At 40.4% G+C, this 19,185-nt stretch overlaps 1 protein-coding gene across 10 annotated transcripts in view; it reads left to right on the top strand.

Annotated features, from left to right (window-relative positions):
- The first annotated feature begins 6,902 nt into the window (after nucleotides 1-6,902).
- Nucleotides 6,903-19,185, top strand: part of IPCEF1 (interaction protein for cytohesin exchange factors 1) — a 149,938-nt gene continuing 137,655 nt past the window's right edge. For 2 of the 10 annotated variants that reach the window (XM_033094804.1, XM_033094743.1), the window contains exon 1: nucleotides 6,903-7,190. In XM_033094804.1, coding sequence (XP_032950695.1) covers nucleotides 7,129-7,190 — 62 coding nt within the window. In that variant the 5' untranslated portion in view covers nucleotides 6,903-7,128. Of the gene's footprint in view, nucleotides 7,191-12,950; nucleotides 12,982-19,185 lie in introns of those variants that run through there. The other 8 variants (XM_033094766.1, XM_033094752.1, XM_033094794.1 and 5 more) reach the window with 6 other exon arrangements.

Below are 19,185 nucleotides of genomic sequence, written 5' to 3'. Positions count from 1 at the left end.
GGCCCATTTCATGGCCTTCCTGTTGCCTCTAAGGCTGTAACAGAATGAATGAATGCAGAGGCTGCTGTGTCCAGTGACAACATTTGCCACTTGGTGGCAGTTATCAGTTTAGTCCAGACTGAGGAGTCAATCACAAAGTCCTGTGATTTACCTTCTAAATCTTGGGAGTCTAATATTATAAATATGACTCACGTGGATGACATGTGACCTAAATGACCAGAGTAATAGGGCTTTCTTCCCAAACTGACACATGAGGTAGAAGCAGGTGAAATCCAATCAAAATAATCCCTTACAAATAAGGACTGAAGTCGCAGATCCCAGGGTATAGGATATGTTTTTTGAACAATTTTCCAAATCAGTGTCTATTATCACCAGTACTGTTCTACAAATATTTCAGCAAATATTCTCAAGTCCATGAGCATTTCCTGGGGAGTGACAGATGTGCATGTTGGAGAAATTACTCAGAACCATGGAGGATGGTTGGGGAGATCCACAGGGAAGGTGAGACTGGCTGGAAAGGTATCACTATTCTGCTGAGGATGAGTTCTGAAGACGGAGGGAGGTGGCAGGATTGGAAGAAGGGCATGGGTTTGAAAAATATTGGGAGGATGGTTAAAGTCATCAAATTCGGTGATTTGTGAGGAGAGAGAGGGATCTAGAAAATCTAATATCTTCCCTGCTGTGGCGTACTTGGTGTCATTAATGGAATTACAGATTTGGGTGACATTATCATATCTCACATTCTGGATGAGGTCTAGCTACTAAAAGAATATATGAACAAGTGTGTATTACAAACCATTAGAATTAGGTGAGGGTAAAAACGTGTACCCCAGAAACTGGCTGGTAGGCTGAATAATGGCCTCCCAAAGATGTCCCAGTTCTAATCACTTGAACCTGTGAATATGTTATTTTCTATGGCAAAGAGACCACAGATGTGATTGAGTCAAGGATTTTGAAATGGAGGGATTATTTTGGATAATTCCCGTGGGCCCAAGGGTCTTTATTTATAGGAGGGAAATAGGTCACAGTCAACAGGTCTCCAAAATGGCCGTTAGGGGGCGGTAGCAGCTCAGTGAGAGCCGCTGAGCCGACCGTCAACTTGCTGATCTCCTGAACTTGCTCTCCCTGTATGGATTGTCATGTCGTGCTCTATCTTTCCTGTCAATATTTCAGCTGGGCTTCAAGGACCAGCACCTCTCCTGTCTCCTCTGTGAAGCTGGCCCATGTAGAGGCAACCAGAATTCTTTTCTTCCACCTCTGACTTCTCATAGTCCTTAATTTGCCTCAGCCCCGTGGCATCTGTCCCATGCTCCCTCCTGTTCTGTTTGTCAGTTGGGTCTTTGAGATTTCCTCCTCTCCTGGCTACACAGCCCCCAGGTTCTAACACCGTGCCTTGTTCATCATCACTCAAGAAACATGTTCCATAAATACACTGAATAGTAACCAGGCCGGTAAGAGTTTTATATTGATTCGTGGAAAAGGTAAAAAACGTTTCAGACATAAATTAGAGATGTGATAGGTGTTGGTGACAATGTATATTTTTCAAAAACAATATTGAGTATTGATATATTTTCATGGATAACACTAAAATTTTCACTTCACTGATTTGCAGTGGCTGAGGCTCAGGAAGCTATTTGAGTTATTTGCATACACGTTTTACCAACGTAGTCCCAAATTGATAATACAGCTGCGTGTGATGTGTTCAAAGTGTGAACCTACAATGAATCTCTTGCTTTTGGAATAGGGTTAGGGTTGGTTCTGTCTGAACTGAAGAAATCTGACAAATTCATCTTGGTTCAAGTTCACTAGTGAAGTTTATAGTCCCAGAAGGATTGACAGTGCAAGAGACGGGAAACACCTTAAAATGGAAGGAATAAAACTGTAATTATGGCATTTCAGGCATTAGAGAGAGTTGGAGATGTTTTATAAGTGGCATTAGAAGGACTTCTGGCATAGAATAAATCATAGCTTTCCTGAAAGATGAATTGTGTTCTTGGACCTTAGAGTATAAAATTACAGCCCTTACATGTAAAGTACATAAAAGTATCAGTTAGGCCAACTGTCCTTTACTGGTGGCCCTATACTAGTTCACTAGGATTTCAAAATTTCGAATTTCAAAAATAACCCATCCCTACTTTCAAAGAGCTGACAGTGCAGTTAGGAGCCAGACTTACAAACAGGACCGCTGCAAAACCGGCAGGGCCCAGTTTGGAATGAAAACACAGGGCTCTCACTCAAAAATAAAGAATTTTGAAAGGGTGATGCCAGAGCCTTAAATCGAGCGTGGGCTCTTTTAAGGACAGGGACTTGAGAAGGCACAAGTGGCACGTGCAAATAAAGATTTTAACGGAAGGCTTGGATAATAAATTTTATTTGGCAAGCATATTTATAATATCCAAGGGTTCTTTCTTATTCTCAGATTATTTATCTTTTTCTTAGCACCCTGTTCCTTTTTTATGGATATAATATTTTCATGAGACTCTGTAAGGATACTGATTAGAAAGCCATTTTTCCCCACTCTAAAGCATTTCATGGCTACCTAACAGGGACATGACGTTACCCCAGCACATGCTCAGTGACACTCTCATACCAGACTGTGTGAGAGTGCCCATATCCACACACACTGACTGTAATCTCTGCACGATTTCAATTTCTTTAAAGCAGAATCCTCCATCATATTGCCTGGAGTGGGGTGAAATGGCCGCCTGCAGGCTTGTGTATGTTGGCTGGGCCGAGAGAGATATTTGAAAGAGGGGTCTGGGAGCGAGACTTGGTTCTTACAGACTTTCAATCCATCTTCCTATTTCCATCCTCCTCACTTGTTCAGAGTTTCTGAGCTCTCTTGGCCTTTGGAATGCTGATCCTCTCAGGGATTCTGCATCACAGATGGCCAGGTTCTCCACCAGTGTCCTCACTGACAGAACGCTGTGGGTGCCTGCTCTTCATCTCTTACTCCTCCTCTGTTAATCCCGTCTTCCAGAAATCTGTTGAGATCTCTTGAGCTCTAATGCTCTTCCTCCAGCGTCACTATTGTTATTGTTCGTTTATATAGTTTTTATACCTGTGGTATCATTTTAATAAGAGTCTTGGGAGAGAGGGAAAGAGGCAAAAAAAAAAAGTCTGTGATCAGTCCATCTTGAACTGAAAGTCCAGCCACCATGAGGATTATTCCACTTCTATAAATCAAGTGATTATGCTCCAAGAATTTAAGTGGCTCCAATCCGGGGCCCATAGTTGTAAATTACAGGCCCTTCGAGGATGTCTTTGATGATGGCATCTAAAAGCCCGATGAAATACGAGCCTATTTTAATATCATCTAGTACTTTTGGATGCTCCTAACGCAGAGAACTAGAGGACAACTCAATGTAGGGATAAGATGAGGCAGCATTCCCAGAAACAGAAGTTTATGCAAACAGAGGGGGCGGCCTTATGGCTCACGCGGTTGGAACTCCATCATCCTAACGCCGAAGGCTGCTGGTTCGATTCCCACATGGGCCAGTGGGCTCTCAACCACAAGGTTGCCGGTTCAACTCCCGCAAGAGATGGTGGGCTGCACCCCCTGCAACTAGCAACGGCAACTGGACCTGGAGCTGAGCTGCGCCCTCCACAACTAAGACTGAAAGGACAACAACTTGAAGCTGAACGGCACCCTCCACAACTAAGATTGAAAGGACAACAACTTGACTTGGAAAAAAGTCCTGGAAGTACACACTGTTCCCCAATCAAGTCCTGTTCCCCTTCCCCAATAAAATCTTAAAAAAAAAAAAAAAGTGGTAAATTAAAAAAAAAAAGAAGAAGCCACCAAGAGAACTTTTGTTTTATTCCTGGTCAAAATGTACAGCATCTACTCTTAATCCTTTCATTCTTCCACAGATTTAATTTAATTCTTATCTTCTCATGAAATAAACATAAAAAAAAAAATGACAAGAGGGCTGAGACCAGAGACTGAAGTAGTTTTCAAACTATTATCCGAAAGGATAATAGTTTGTTCCCCAAAGGAACTATGTTCCCCAAAGGAAAGCCTTTACCAATTAGTAACTTTGTTATAGATTCTCTTTTTCTCTGCTACCCAACTGCATTATTTACTATTAACACAGTTTTTATTGACATCTGGATTGTGAGGTATGGGATATGCTGGAATGTAGGCTATGTTTAATCTGTAAATTTAAAAACCTCTGAAAAAGCAGAGATACAAAACATGCTTTACAGAGGATTTTCACTTTGCTTTTGAAAATGGTGCCCTTAGCCTTTTGCCAGTTAAATCAAGTGACACTGGTTTCTGTAGTCTGCTGTCAACACATCTTCAAATTAGGAAGAGCTAAAGTCAACAGAATTATTTAGTACTCTACCCGAATGACCCATTTTTCCTTACCCCCAGGGGCTCCAGGCCAGGAAATAGACCTTTTCTTTGCCCTGGTCTGAGCAGTTCCTGCTTAAAACGGAGTGACCTGTTTCTGTACCGCTTGGGGTTGGTGGGGGCTGCAGGCAATGACGCCCCACCTGGTGAGTCTTAAGGGTTAGATTCATTGAGTATCAAGAGGAGAAAGGCCAGGTGTCTGGGAATTCTGATTCTAAAGGGATAAATGACTAAGATAATTATCTAAACTCCCCGAAGAAAGTCCAACTCTGGGCTTGTTTTAAGACTTTGTTATGCTTGTGGTTGGGTGAAAAGTTTTTCTTTGTATTGAAATTGCTTTAGCTGCCTTCCAGATTCTACGCTAGTTTTATAGTGTAATTTAGGTTTTTGCTTGTATGTTCATTTGTCTGTTTCTTGGAGATGGAATGATGAAGGTCATTAGGTTGTCACATCTGAGCAGTGTGACCTTGGTAATGACTAGAGTGGGCTGCAGGCTAATGTAATGCCTGGATGAAAGTCTCAGATTTTCTTTCAGTGGTTCGACTACATTTATGATTTTATCCTTAGATGAGTCTTCTCTTTTGTTAGTATTTGGCTGCACAGGGGCAACTTGAGTTGGGATAAAATTTTATATACTGAACCTAAACGTGTAAGATAGTCCCCCAGGAGTCCCACCCCCTGACATGCACACTTCATGTAATCCTCTCCTTTTGAGTGTAGGCTGGACCAAGTAACTCACTTCTAACAAACAGAATGTGGCAAAAGTGTTGTGTTATCACGTCTGGGAATAGGTTACAAAACAGGATGACTTCTGTCGTGCTCACACTGTTTCTGACAGGAGGTCAGCTGAGCGGGGCAGAGAGCGGAGCTCTCAGGTGTTGGAGTTGCTGATTCAAGCAACAAGCCAAAAATGGAAGCGTTACGCCTTTGATCACTTACTGTGAGAGCATAAGCAAGAGTCTACAGCTGGAGGCAGTGCCGACTCCCCTGGTTCTATTTTCCCCACGGTGTACTTGTGGAGGGTCGGATGCAGAAGCATCCATGTGGGGGGTTGTCTCACTGTTGAGGAAGTCCCCAATAAAAGTCTCTGGCCATTTCATGGCACCTCACGTGTGTGTGTGTTTGTGGCAGGGGACTAGGAGTAGAGAGTACTGACTGAGTAGAGCGGAAAAGTGTCTTCAAGGTTTCCCTCTCCTCCCTTCGTGAGGAGGAGAGGCACCTGAAGAGGACCTTGGCCCAAGGTCTCAGATAGAGAGGCTTAGGAATGAGGCACTGGCCTGGGAATATAAATATGCCAAAAAGCATGACTGACCACGGGGCCCTGACCTTGACTGCAACCCCTCCAGGCACTACCATGTGCTGGTTATTACCAAGTCTAGTGTGAGGCGCGCAGCTTTCCCACCGAGGTCTGCCAGGTGAAGGCCTTTGTAATTACCTATGGGCAGACCTGAAACACCACAGAGTGTTTTAACCGGGAGCAGGACACCTCACTCTCATTCCCTTTCACTCTTGCTTTTTCGCCCTGATGAAGCCAACTGCCATTTTTGTTTGTTGCCCTAAGCAGAGGCCCATGGGGTAAGGAACAGAGGGTGGTTATAGGTCAACAGCTAGCATTGACCTGAGGCCCTCAGTCCCATAGTCCCTGAGAAATTGGATCCTACTAACAACTACAAGAGTGAGCTTGGAATCGTTTCCTTTTCCAGCTGAGACTTGTGATGGCTGCCGTCCCAGCTGACCCCTTGAATGTAACTTTGTGGGAGATCCATAGCCGGAGAACCCAGCTAAGCTGGACCCAGATTCCTGACACACAGACACTGTGAGGTAATAGGTGTTTGTTGGTTTAAGCCTCGAAGTGTCAGGGTGGGAAGGGTAATCTCTTATGCAGCAATAGATAACTAACACACATGCTCATGGTCTAGTAACCACAGTTTGAAACTCTGCATTGACCATGAGTCCATTTCTAATTATTTGTTTCCTTTTCTTTGAAAGTAGAGTATGAATATAGTGAGATTGCATTCTTTTCCCAAGGAGGTATGAAGAAACAAGATGCTAGTGTTGAAAAGGAGAGTGGGGCAGGAATTTACTGGTGATGAGTTCAAATACCTCTAACGTTTAGTCTGTCATTTTCCTTTTCTGGCATGTGAAAGACAAGTTTTGAATTTAGAGAATCTATTATGTGTGCTGCAAAAGAATGACAGGCTAAGACTTATTTGTATCCTAAAATACTTTTTACAAATTTACCTGTACCCTCTATTTAGTAGAGTATAACGAACTTTTAGGAGAAGAGAAAGAAGGGGAGTTTGAAAGAAGAGAAAGAAGGGGAATTTGGGCCTAAAAGAGGCTGATGATTAAAAAAAAAAAAAGTGGTATCTCAACTACATACACCGAGAACAGCTCTGCAAATAATCTTACCCTCCAGGCCTGTGAGTAAACAAATATCTTTGCCCGCAAAACAGGAAAGCAAAACCACGTAATGATTCATATGTGTGTCCTGGGAATGAATACAATGGGTCGTGTTCAGTGATCAGTGAAGTCAGAGAGATGGGATGTGCCTGCTTTGCATATATCATGTCCTGGATTTTTGGAATCAAGGACAGGTTCGTTAACAGTAAGACGGAAGAACAATAAAATTGGGGAACTAGAGATGATACTTCCTCTTCTTTCGAAAGAGCTTTACTTGCTGGTAGGTTTCTAATGGTAGTCTGGTGTACACTGAACCTCCAGAGCTGTGGTTGCTTCAAGTGGAGCCTCAACTTTTGCCTCAGAGGATTATGAGTTTTCTGAATTCAGGGAGAAAGAGCCAGCCCTTGGATTCACTGTCTTTTCATTGCATGTAAGTAAAATCACTCCTTGGCTGATATTATGTGGCATTATTGCTTGGCTTTTCAAGATGGTAAGGCAACTGGCACACTCGCGCTCTCTTTAGAACAGTGAGTTCTAAACTGTGACTCTTGGGGTATGATGTTTGTGCAGCTCTTCAGAAACGTTCCGCGGTGAGGTGCGGTGCTAAAGGCACTTTCTAAAGCTGTTAGAGCTTTGAGGGAGAGACTTGGGTGCTCACTCTGCTTTTCTTTTTTTTCAATGGATGTTGTATTGATAGTTTCTTGGACTGCAGACCATGGGCTTAGTTTAGAAAAGAACAATTCAGCCCTTGTTTGGGTCCTGAGGAGTTCACTTGGGGAAACGCTCTGTTGAGAAAGCATATTCTTTGTGGAGAATCCCCCTGTGTATGCAGACAGCGGGAAGGGATTTTGCTTTTAGAAAAAAGTCACAGGCTTGACAAAATTTCTCTGTATGAAAACAAGAACGTAGGTGATGTTGGTTCAGAGATGATTTTTTTCCCCACAGGGCACCTGGAACATTTGTTATTTTTGCTTGTGTATATGTGAAAGAAACTTAGCTATAGGAGGCAGATTTATAAGCCATCAAGGCGTATTTGACTACATTCGTGGGCTTGGCCTGTGCATTCTTAGTCCTTTCCTAGGAATATTGAAGAGTCCTGCATAGAGCCTGATCCCTCTATTTACTTTACGTAGAAACAGAAAGAATGCAGGTCTCCTCCTGCTTATACTGTACAAACAAGGAGGAAAAGACTTCAGTTTGCCTGTTTGGTGGTGTACTCATTCTTTCATGTATTTTTAAATTTCCTTCCTTTATAGATTAGTGTCTTCTCGGGAGAGGATCCATGTCTAAACACTTGCAGGCAAGTTGCATTAAGCAAATACGCATCATCTGAGTATGGAAATAGGAAGTTCTTTCCTGCGGTAGCTTGCTGTGGCAATAAGAGATAAGAAATTACTTCATGGCTATTGCCTGAGACTTTCCTTTTGACTCCCGTGTCCTTCTTAAACAGCTCACTTCTGCTTTCCATTCAGTGTGGAGGCTAGGGAGTGTGAGCTGGTAACCCAAGGACAGGTTGACAATTTGCAAGCAGGTTAATATAGCAAGTGGTGTGTGAGAGTGAAGAAAATACTAAAATTAAGCTTTTTGAAAAAAAAAATCCTGCAAATGGGGGAATTACTGTACTCTCAGCACTCAGAGCAGTGCCTGCCACATGGTGTGCTGTCAGTCAATATTTGTTCAATGAATGAATGATTCGGATTGTTCATCAAATGATTGTGATAGGGTAGCTTTTGTTTTATCTCTGTTGCCCAGACACTGAAGGAGATGGTCAGAGTGAAGGAAGCAGGAGAGGAGGAGACTATGCAGGTGGGAAGAGATAAAAAGAGAAGATACAAAGCCCCGCTGGTGGCAACATGGCAGTGACGGGGGAGGTGGAGGCTGTGGTGGTAGAAGTGGTGGTGACCGGGGTGGTGGGACAGAGTTGGAACTGCTGGCGGAGGTGATGGTGGGCTATAGTCTACAACTTCCATCAAGACACATAACAGTTCTGTCACCACAAGGGTCCCCAGGGACCTTTTTATAATAACACACTACTGAATTCAGAAACATCCAGTTCCTATGTTTCTATGAGTGTCAGTGGACCTACACGGAGGGTCTTTATAATAGGTTCTACATATTAGTGCCAGCAGCACAGATCTAGAGGCTAGGAGACTGAAGTGCTCTGCTTGTGACATATAGCAGCTGGGTGCTACCAAGAAAGGCACTTAACTTCACCACACTTACATTTTCTCATCTGTAAAAGCTGAGATAACAAAACCTAACCAGTAGGCTTCGTTGTGTGGACCCACGGAGATGAAGTGGAAATGCTTCGAAGAAAGTAAAAACGTTATCAACCCATGTAGCTTTCCGTCTTTTCTTATTTTCTTACCAGGTAGAGACTCAAATGGCATAGAAGGGCTTTATTGGCAGAGGAGATTAGATTAAAGGTAGTAGGGAGTGTCAGGTGTTGACTTGTACCTTTCCCCCTCAAATGCTGAAGTCCTAACTCCCAGTGCTTCCGAGTGGGACTTTAGTTGACGATAGAGTTGTGGATGTAGTGAGTTAAATTAAGATGCGGTCATAATGGAGGGGGCCTCTAATCCAATAGGACTGATGTCCTTATAAGAAGACAGCTCCGTGCAGACAGAGACACACAGGGAGATGATGTGATGATGAAGACGGGTTGTAGTGATACAGCTGCAGGCCAGTGAGCACCAAGGAATTGCCAACCCCACCAGACGCCTAGAAAAAGGCAGGTTTCAGAGGGAGCAGGGCTATTCTCCCCTATAGGTTTCAGAGGGAGCAGGGCTCTCCCAACACCTTGATTTCAGACCTCTGGCCTCCAGAACTGTGAGAGAATACATTTCTGTGGTTTTAAGCCACTCCGTCTATTTTGTTACTACAGCCCTAGGAAACTAATACAGGGGTAAAAAATAAAAATCATTTAAAATGCTAGGAATAGACTCATCTATATTGTTGGCAAGCACTTCTAGGGACCAAATCCAACATGACTCATTTCTCTGACTTTAACCTGTGGCATTAGGCCTCAAACAGTAGAGCCACTTCATTGAATGGGATGAATAATGACACCAACAATGAAACACATTTGCAAATTGAAAATCAGGCTATTGTGTAATCTATAAAAAGACGTCCTTTCATAAATTGAGTCGAGCTAGGGCTTCCAGATTATTATCCTGATGTGGTCATTTGCTAGATAAGGAACATTAGTGTCTATTTGGGGTGATATTTACTTCCCTAAGTTGTATATTGAAAGACAAGTTCAAATATTCTGAATTGGAAAATGACGCAATATGATGGCATTTTGGTCCAAATATAAAGCCTAAGGCTTCAGTCTAAACATATAGCAAATCGAAAATCCCCAGTTATGGGAACTTGGGTCATTTTAGTGGTTTCATCTATAATTGTTGATTCCTTTGATACATAAAGTTAGTGTGGCACCTACATAGTTATTTTAATTACAGCATAAAAAGCTAGGATTTCAAGCATATTCTTAGGTTTCTCTGCAACATAAGAATCTCTTCAATCCCCTTTTCAGTAGAGTTTAAATTACCCTAATTCCTATTACCATAATTATCTCTAGTAGAACAACATTCTCTTAGCAGGAAAACATCATTGTAGCAAAGGCAATTCATTTAATTTGCTCAAAACTAAAAACATCTTTTTTTCCTCCTCCTCTTAACTGATCCATATTCAGTTTTATTTTAGACTTGTTATTAATTTTACATACTCTCTTTCAAAATTTCAACAGAAATTTGTGACTGGATAGATTCTTTCAAATTTGAACAAGGTAGAATTCCTTTTTTTCTTGGCTATCATGTAGGAAAATGCTCTTAGGAGTCTTGTGCACTGATCTCTAATGTCCGAGAGAAATAGAACATTTAACCATGTATAGGCAAATTTACATGTTGATTACTGAAACTTGGTGTAAAATAGGAAAATATGGACCTCTCAGAAAGAAAAGAAATGGACCTGACTCAAAATTCTTCCCCGGATCCTCAATTTAACATTGTTTACTTTTTTTTTAATGTTTAACTTATTATTTAAATTTTTATTTTTCAATTGTAGTTGACATACAATATTATATTAGCTTCAGGTGTACAACATAGTAATTAGGCATCTATATAACTTGTGAAGTGATCACCCTGATAAACCTAGAACCTACCTGACACCATATATAATTATTACAATATTATTATTTATATTCCCTATGCTGTACTTTATATCCACATCACTATTTTGTAGCTACCAATTTGTACTTCTTCATTCCTTCACCTTTTTCACCCTACCTCCCAAACCTCCTCCCATCTGGCAACCATCAGTTTATTCTCTGCATCTATAAATCTGTTTTTGTTTTGTGTGTTCATTTATTTTGTTCTTCAGATTCCACATATAAGTGAAATCATATGACATTTATCTTTGTCTGACTTATTCCACTCAGCACAATATCCTCTAAGTCTATCCATGTTGTTGCAGATGGCAAGATTTCATTTTTTTATGACTGAGTGGAATTCAATTGTATATATGGACCACCTCCTCTTTATCCATTCATCCATCAACCAACACACAGGCTGCCTCCACATCATGGCCATTGTAAACAAGGCTGTGATGAACATATGGATGCACACGTCTCCTTGAAGTAGCATTTTAGGTTTCTTCAGATAAATATCCAGAAGAGGGATTATTGGGTCCTTCTTTGTCTCTTGTTGTAGCCTTTGTTTTATTTTATTTTTAAACAAATTTTATTAAAACACAGCTAACATACAATATTGTATTAGTTTCAGGTGTATACCATAGTGATTCAACATTAACCTACGTAACGAAATGACCACCATAATAAGTCCAGCAACCACCTGACACGGTACCATGCTATCACAATATTATTGACTATATTCTCTATGCTGTACATTACATCCCCAAGACTTACTGTGCTTCCCCGAAAATAATGCCTAGCTGGACAATCAGCTCTAATACGTCTTTTGGAGCAAAAATTAATATAAGACCCAGTCTTATTTTATTATAATACAAGACTGAGTCTTTATAATATAATAATATATAATACTATATAATACCGGGTCTTATATTAATTTTTGCTCCCAAAGACGCCTTAGAGCTGATTGTCTGACTAGGTCTTATTTTCGGGGAAACAGGGTATTTGTTTTATACCTGGAAATTTGAACCTTTTATTCCCCTTCACCTTTTTCTCCTCATTGTTCACTTCTATAGAATATAATTTGGTGCAAGACATCACAATTCACCCAGAAGACATTTGGCTACACTTCTACTAAGTCATGTTTTAAGGAGGTAATCTTCAATTCTTTTCAAAACCCGAGCAAATGGCTATGAACATGTAGACCATACTTTTTAGGCTATTTGTTTATGATTATTCTGTTTGGATGTCTCAGAGTACAGCACAATGTTGGGAAGGTTTGCAGTAATTTTGGTCCTCAGTGTAGTCTCGTTACTTCGTGGAACATGTTTGAAGATTCTGCTTCTTTAGCAAATGAACAGAAACATTTTATTAATTTACTTAAAGTGCAGGTCAGGTATAACAACCTGTTCTTTCTAGCTGTTAAAAGCCTGAAGCAATGTGTGCTAAAGGCCTTATCTTTTGGTTCCTGTTGGACCATAAATGCCAATCTCTCTTACCATCCTGACCAAACAGGCAAAGAATTATTCTCAGTCATGAGTGTGAATGTTAATCATATAATACGATGAGTGCCCATTTTTGAATATTTAACGTTGAACCAAGTGCCTATTGAATACCAAATATTTTCCAGGTATTTCATTGCAAGAGAACAGACAAGATCATCCTTAAAGTTCGCTTGTAATCATGTGAAGTAATAATACTTTTTCTTGGGTCGATTTGGTTGCAGCCGTTCTCTCAAAGAGAAGGATCTGAACTAGAATTCTCGGTCAAACATGGCCAAGGTTTTCCAGCTAGAGCTGGATTTTACCCTAGAACACAAGCTACTGAGATTTCCTGCACTGGGATTTTCAACTTGATTAATCAACTAGAACTGCTTTTGCGTAGGTAATGGGGACTTAAGAGGGAATTGTCGAGCAAGGTTTGAGTTAGGCACCAGACTATTATTTAGTGTTATTTTGTGAACACTCACAAACATTCCAAAGTTACGTACAAATCAGTTGCCTCAACAGAAACACCAGCTATTCCGAGCCCAGACGCCTGCACGAGAAGACCTCAGAGCATTCATCAAGGCAGAGTAAGTAGACATAGCAATAAGGCCCAGCAAATCCCTCCAAAGCGACTTTGCTTTAAGTTTTGGTGTTCCTGGCAGTAGCAGAGTCCTAGACACGGGGTATGGTCATTTCTACTTTGCATAAAATATCTATTCCTGGGAGCGTTGTGTTGGGAGCAGATTAGCAAGAGATTCCTCTCTCAGTCCTGGACTGAGTTCAGGCATTGAGCACTACTGTCTATTCTCCACAGACTCATGTTTCTTTTCTTACCATGTGGACTTGGACCTTTTGCGAATAGATGGAGGCCCCTGGCCAATGAGGCTTCCCCAAGAGTGCTGGGAACTTTCTGGGCAGTGAGAGCCACTGAGGTGAGCCTTCAAGCGAAGGTCGAAACAGGGTTCAAGAGGCTCCTTGTTTCTAATTGTAGTTTCTCAAACTGGCCGCACACATTTGCACATCCCCAGTGGCTTGGTGTCACAGGTCATTACTAGTGTTATTATTGACAGTTAACGTACACTGTCCACTTACTCTCTGCCAGGGAAGATGTGAAAGGCTGTCCACTGTCTAATTTCTTAATAACTCTAAGAAATGCTGTTATTAGTTAGCTCCTCTTTTACTGAGGAAGAAACAGGCTCGGAGAGTTCAAGAACCTGGCTCAAGGTCAAACAGTAAGGGGTACAGTCATGATCCCAACTCCAAAAATTTGATCTGTAGTCAGAATTTAAACCTGGGTCTGTTTGAACTGAGAGTCCAGTAATATATGGCTGCCTCGAGGGCATCAGGAAAAGGATGCCACAAGATTTCCTCTTTTTAGATAAGGTTGCTTTGTACTTGTCCATCTTTCCTCCCATTCCTGGATCTGAGAGTGTATGTAATCTAACCCCATTTAGGCCAGAGGAAGCTTGTTTGGGTGAATAGTATAATGTTAGCAGTGCTTGTCACAGATTTGCCTGAGCATTGAGGAAAATCTCATTCCTAAAGATATTTCCAGATCAAAGCTGAGGAGGGTTGGGGCAGAGAGATGGGACACTTGCTCCTAAGAATTCAGATTGAAAAGAGGAAGAAAATAGAGATCAAAAGATAGGAAGGCAGGATTTTGAGAGGATGTATTTAAATAGTCTTCATTCATGTCTTCTATTTATTATAAGACCAGAACAAGTTTTTGAGAAAAGATTAGTAAATATCAAATTAGATAAAGGAAGGGAAGAAAGAATCTCTTTAGGCAAATACTTTGAATTCAACCTCACACTAAATTTATGTTATCAACTATCTTGTCATATACTACTTAAGTTTAAAAAAAATTCCTTTTCTTTAGGACACATACTATAATACATGCTTATTGTCAATAATACATAGAAAGAAGGAGAAGATTAATATTTCCTATGACCCTACCACACTGAAATAATCATAGTTAACATTTAGGTGTAAAATCTTAAATACTTTTTTTTTCAGATATGTGGGTATTTAACAAAAATGAGATAAAAGTGTACTCTGACATATAAAATTGTCTTGCTAACACATTACATGTTTTCGATATAATTTACCATATAGGAGTGCAGTAGCCAATTTTTTTGAAGGGTACAGGCAATACTTTATTTTTCTTTAAAAAAAATCACAACTTCCGTTTATATTAATATTCTCAATGTTTTCTCTCATGGCATTTATGATCCAACTAATTTATTTTAAGATTTATGAATCTAAATTCTTTGGAGCTGTCAGTTCTTTGGGCAAGTTTGTTCTGTAAAGCAGGTGGGATGATTAAAGAACATACCGAACCTGGCTTCGAATCGCAATTTTGCCACATATTAGCTGTGTAACTTTATGTGTTTATTCTTTTTCACTACATTTTTTAAAAATAATTTTTTATTTTTCAATTAAAATACAATATTTCATTAGTATGACATACAATACTATATTAGTTTCAGGTGTACAACATAATCATTAGATATTTATATAACTTACAAAATGATCATCCCAGTAAGTCTAGTACCCATCTGACACCATACATAGTTACTACAATATTATTGACTATATTCCCTACCCTGTACTTTACATCCCCGTGACTGTTTTTATTTATTTATTTATATTTACTTTTATTGCTTACTTTTTTTTTAGCATTCAGTATTATTTTATATTCATTTCAGCTGTAGAGCACAGTGGTTAAATATTTATATCATTTAAGAAGTGATCCCCCTGACTAGTCTAGTACCCACTATTTATAGTTATTACCTTATTATTGACTATATTCTTTATGCTTTAGTTTATATTCCCATGATTAATTTGTAACTACCAATTTATACTTCTTAATCCCTTCACCTTTTCACCCTGTCCCAACCCCCTCCCATCTATCACCCCAACGAATCATCTGACACCATACATAGTTATTACAATAGTATTGACTATATTTCTTATGCTATACCCTACATCCTATGACTGCTTTGTAACAACCAATTTGTGCTTCTTAATCCTGTCTCCTATTTTCACCCACACTCCCAACCACCCCTCCCATCTATCTGGCAATCATCAAAATGTTTTCTGTATCTATTAGTTTGTTTCTGTTTTGTTTGTTCATTTTATTCTTTAGATTCCACACATAAGTAAAATCACGTTGCATCTGTCTTTCGCTGTCTGATACTCCACTCAGCACAATACCTCCCAGGTCCATCTATGCTGCTGCAGATGGCAAGAACCCATTCCCTTCCCTGGCCAAGCAATATTTCATTGTATATATGATTTGTGATAAAAAATACAGTGAATGTTTAAATAAAAGAATTTTTTACAGTAAAAGACACATTGCCATTAATCCCCCTCAATATGCCACCCCCCAAACTCGCTTCAAACAAACTTATCCCATCATTCTTGCCATTTTTCTGAAGCAGTTCTGAAAGTCCTCTTTCCTGAGTGTTTTTAGTTGCGCTGTTATGGCTGCCTTAATGTCTTGAATCTTTTTGACTTTGGGGATGAGCCAGAAGTCCCATGGTGCCAGATCCAGGGAATAAGGTGGATGAGGACACACTGTCATGTTTTTATTGGACAGCAATTGCAGTACCAGAAGCGATGTGTGACATGGAGTGTTGTCTTGATGGAGGATGACTCATGGCACACTTTAAAACACACCTTCTCGCAACCATAGCTCACACCTGACTGACTGCACCGAAGTTGAAACTTGTCACATACTGTTACTAAGTTTGAATGCACCATGTCCTGTATTGAAGATCCCTGCCTTTCTGATGGATGGCACTTGGCAGCAGCATTCACCATATTTTGTGACCACAACAGAAAGCCTCGGTGTTTCACATCGCTTCTGGTACGGCAATTTCTGTCAAATAAAAATATTGTAGTGTGTCCTTATCCACCTTATTCACTGGATCTGGCACCGTGTGACTTCTGGCTCTTCCCCAAAGTCAAAATGACCATGAAAGGTAAATGTTTTGAATCAATTCAGGACATTGAGGCAGCCAGGACAGCACAACTAAAGGTACTCACGAAAGAGGGCTTCCAGAATTGCTTCAGAAAGTGGAAAGAACGATGGGATAAGTGTATGTGAAGAAAGGGGGAGTATTTTGAAGGGGATTAATGGCAATGTATCTTTTACTGTAATAAAAATTTTTAAATGTAAACATTCACCATACTTTAAAAAATATGTAGGGGTCTTGTTTTCTTACCCATTCAGCCACCCTATTTTTTGATTGCAACATTTAATCCATTTACATTGAAAGTAATTATTGATTGATATGTAGTAATTGCCATTTTATTATTCATAATTTTAACAATAAGTGTCATCTTCCCTGTGCATTGAGCCTTCTGGTGGACACAAAGAAAAAAGCTGAAAGTCATGCAGCAGGAAGGAGAAGAAAAAGCAAGGAGCTTGAGAATTCACACACTGTATAAAAGGCTCCTGAACTGACACAGCCTGGCCAATTTCCTGCCTGATTTTGTTCATTACAGTGCTCTCAAAGGCTCCAGTGTGTTTAAATCTAGGACTTTTCTCAGTGCTTGTCTTCCTGGATTCAGCATCCCTTTCTGTATTGATTACATCCCCAAATTTGCCCTTCTGTAGACTTCAAGACTCAGTGCTTTCTGCTGTATGTTAATGACCTGTACTCTAGCTCTCTCAGATTTCTTCTCAAGCTTTTCTACTATAGCATCTTATCTGATTGACTTCTTGGTTCCCTGTCTTGCTGTCTCTTGGGAGAGTTTCTCTCTTAGGAATTTCCCTGCCCTCAATTCTCTTCAACTGTTATTCCACAATATGATTTGAATACCCATCTCTCCAGTCTTGCTCTAACTCTGTCTGGCTTCTCACTCCGTTCCCTTTTGTTAGCAGGGTTTTCCCCTCATTTATGCTGACATTATTGCAATTCACACGTGTTTAACAGTGAATCATTACCCAATCTTCTCTGGATGGTCTCCTTATGTTCTTTTGAGAATTCATGGAGAATTGATCAAAACAAACGTACTTGGTTAGGTATAATTAAAAAAAAAAACACTATTAGGTGCTTTTCCTCCCTCATTTAGCAGTTAACATTGCTTTCTCCAATCACTCTGTGCATTAATATCGTACACTTGTCCTTGGGTCAAGGTGGCTTTGTTGTCTAATACTTCTTTTCCTAGCCAACCTAGTCATTTAAGTAAGAAAAGCTTTCTTCATTTTACCCACCTGTTCATGCCAATCAGGAATTTTGGCTGTAGCCAAATCTCTTTTCTTTCCTCCTTCCCCCAGCTTTCTGTACCTCTTTCTCTTCATTACCCAGGCACATTTGTCCAACCCCTCTGCCCTATCCATTGCCTGCCCTCTCAACACGTGTCATGTCTCCTGGTGTAAAGGAGAGATTCTGTGAATCTTTTGCTTATTTAAATGTCATTGCAAGGCCTGGGCCTTTTGGTATGACCAAGACTCAGTTTAGCCATCTTTTTATGATGCAGACATTTCCATTGAAAGTCTACTCTCTGTTCTCTTGGAGTGCCTAAAGAAGTTTCACATAGTAACATTTCAGTGTCTGCATCGTAGGAGTGGGCAAGTAGGATGCGGTTTTCTCCAAAGTCTTTTTCTAGCCTCTGTTTTTGTTCTATTCTTTGAGAAGGAGACCTTCTTGTAAATCCTAAATGTCCATTCACATGGAACCTCTGAGCTACGACTGCTTTACAGTCAATCTACCGAGTGTGTTGTAGCACATTTTCTTAAACCGATACAAAGATTTTGTGCTGTCCATATGTGGGGCAGAGAGTAATGCACCCATTGAGGAAATTGAGGCTCAGAATGGTTAAGTGGCTTGTCCTGGGCCACATTACTGGTGAATGACTGAGCTGAGGCTTGACTCTAGTTTGCTCTCTCTTACAGAAGGTTTTCCCCCTTTGAAGCATTCTGTTGCCTGACCTTTATCAGTAAGTTGTTTCGACTGGAAAAAATAAGTCTCTGGAAAATATACCAAAAAGAACGGTTTATTTGGGAAAAGAAAAAGAAATGAGGTCATCCCAGAAGTGTGCGAATGCACACTTCCCACCAGTGCTCCAAACAGCCGCCCATGTGAAGAAGAAAAAGCCCAAATTCCAAGATGGCTCTTCTATTTATTAACATCCCTCTCCTGGAAGTTACCACGAAGTTTAACGGGAAGTTAGGACTAGAGAGTTAACAAGGGGACCAGCTCCACCCAGAGACCTCCCAGCTCTATGGTTAAGTATCTTAAGATGATAGTTCACTTTTATCAGTTGTCTCTACTGATTTATCATCTAGGTCAAGGTTGAATTCAAGTCTAATCATCTGCTGCTCCTTGCTGTTTCCCAGCCTGAGTCATCCCATCAGGCATGTTTTCTTAGTCTTACAGATGGATAGGTTGGGAGGCCTCTCCTCAACTGTCTCGGAAGCCCGATGCCAGGGCTTACTCCACAGAATCAGACATCAAATCTATTTTATCAAGGAGGGACTTCAAACTGCATTTACTCTAACCTGCCACTTTATGGATATGAAACTGAGGTCCAAAGAGGTTTTCTGATTTCCCAAATGTGTACAACTTGTTAGAGATAACACTGTTCACCACCTACTATGTTTCCTTGAAAATAAGACCAGGTCTTATATTAAGTTTTGCTCCAAAAGATGCATTAGGGCTTATGTTCAGGGGACGTCATCCTGAAAAATCATGCTAGGGCTTGTTTTCCAGTTAGGTCTTATTTTGGGGGAAACACAATAGATTTCCTGACTCTAAGACTCTTTCTATTGTTAAATCTGG

The sequence above is a fragment of the Rhinolophus ferrumequinum genome, chromosome 3, assembly GCF_004115265.2.
Source record: "Rhinolophus ferrumequinum isolate MPI-CBG mRhiFer1 chromosome 3, mRhiFer1_v1.p, whole genome shotgun sequence".
Taxonomy (NCBI): domain Eukaryota; kingdom Metazoa; phylum Chordata; class Mammalia; order Chiroptera; family Rhinolophidae; genus Rhinolophus; species Rhinolophus ferrumequinum.
This window is presented reverse-complemented; position numbering and strand designations above follow the sequence as displayed.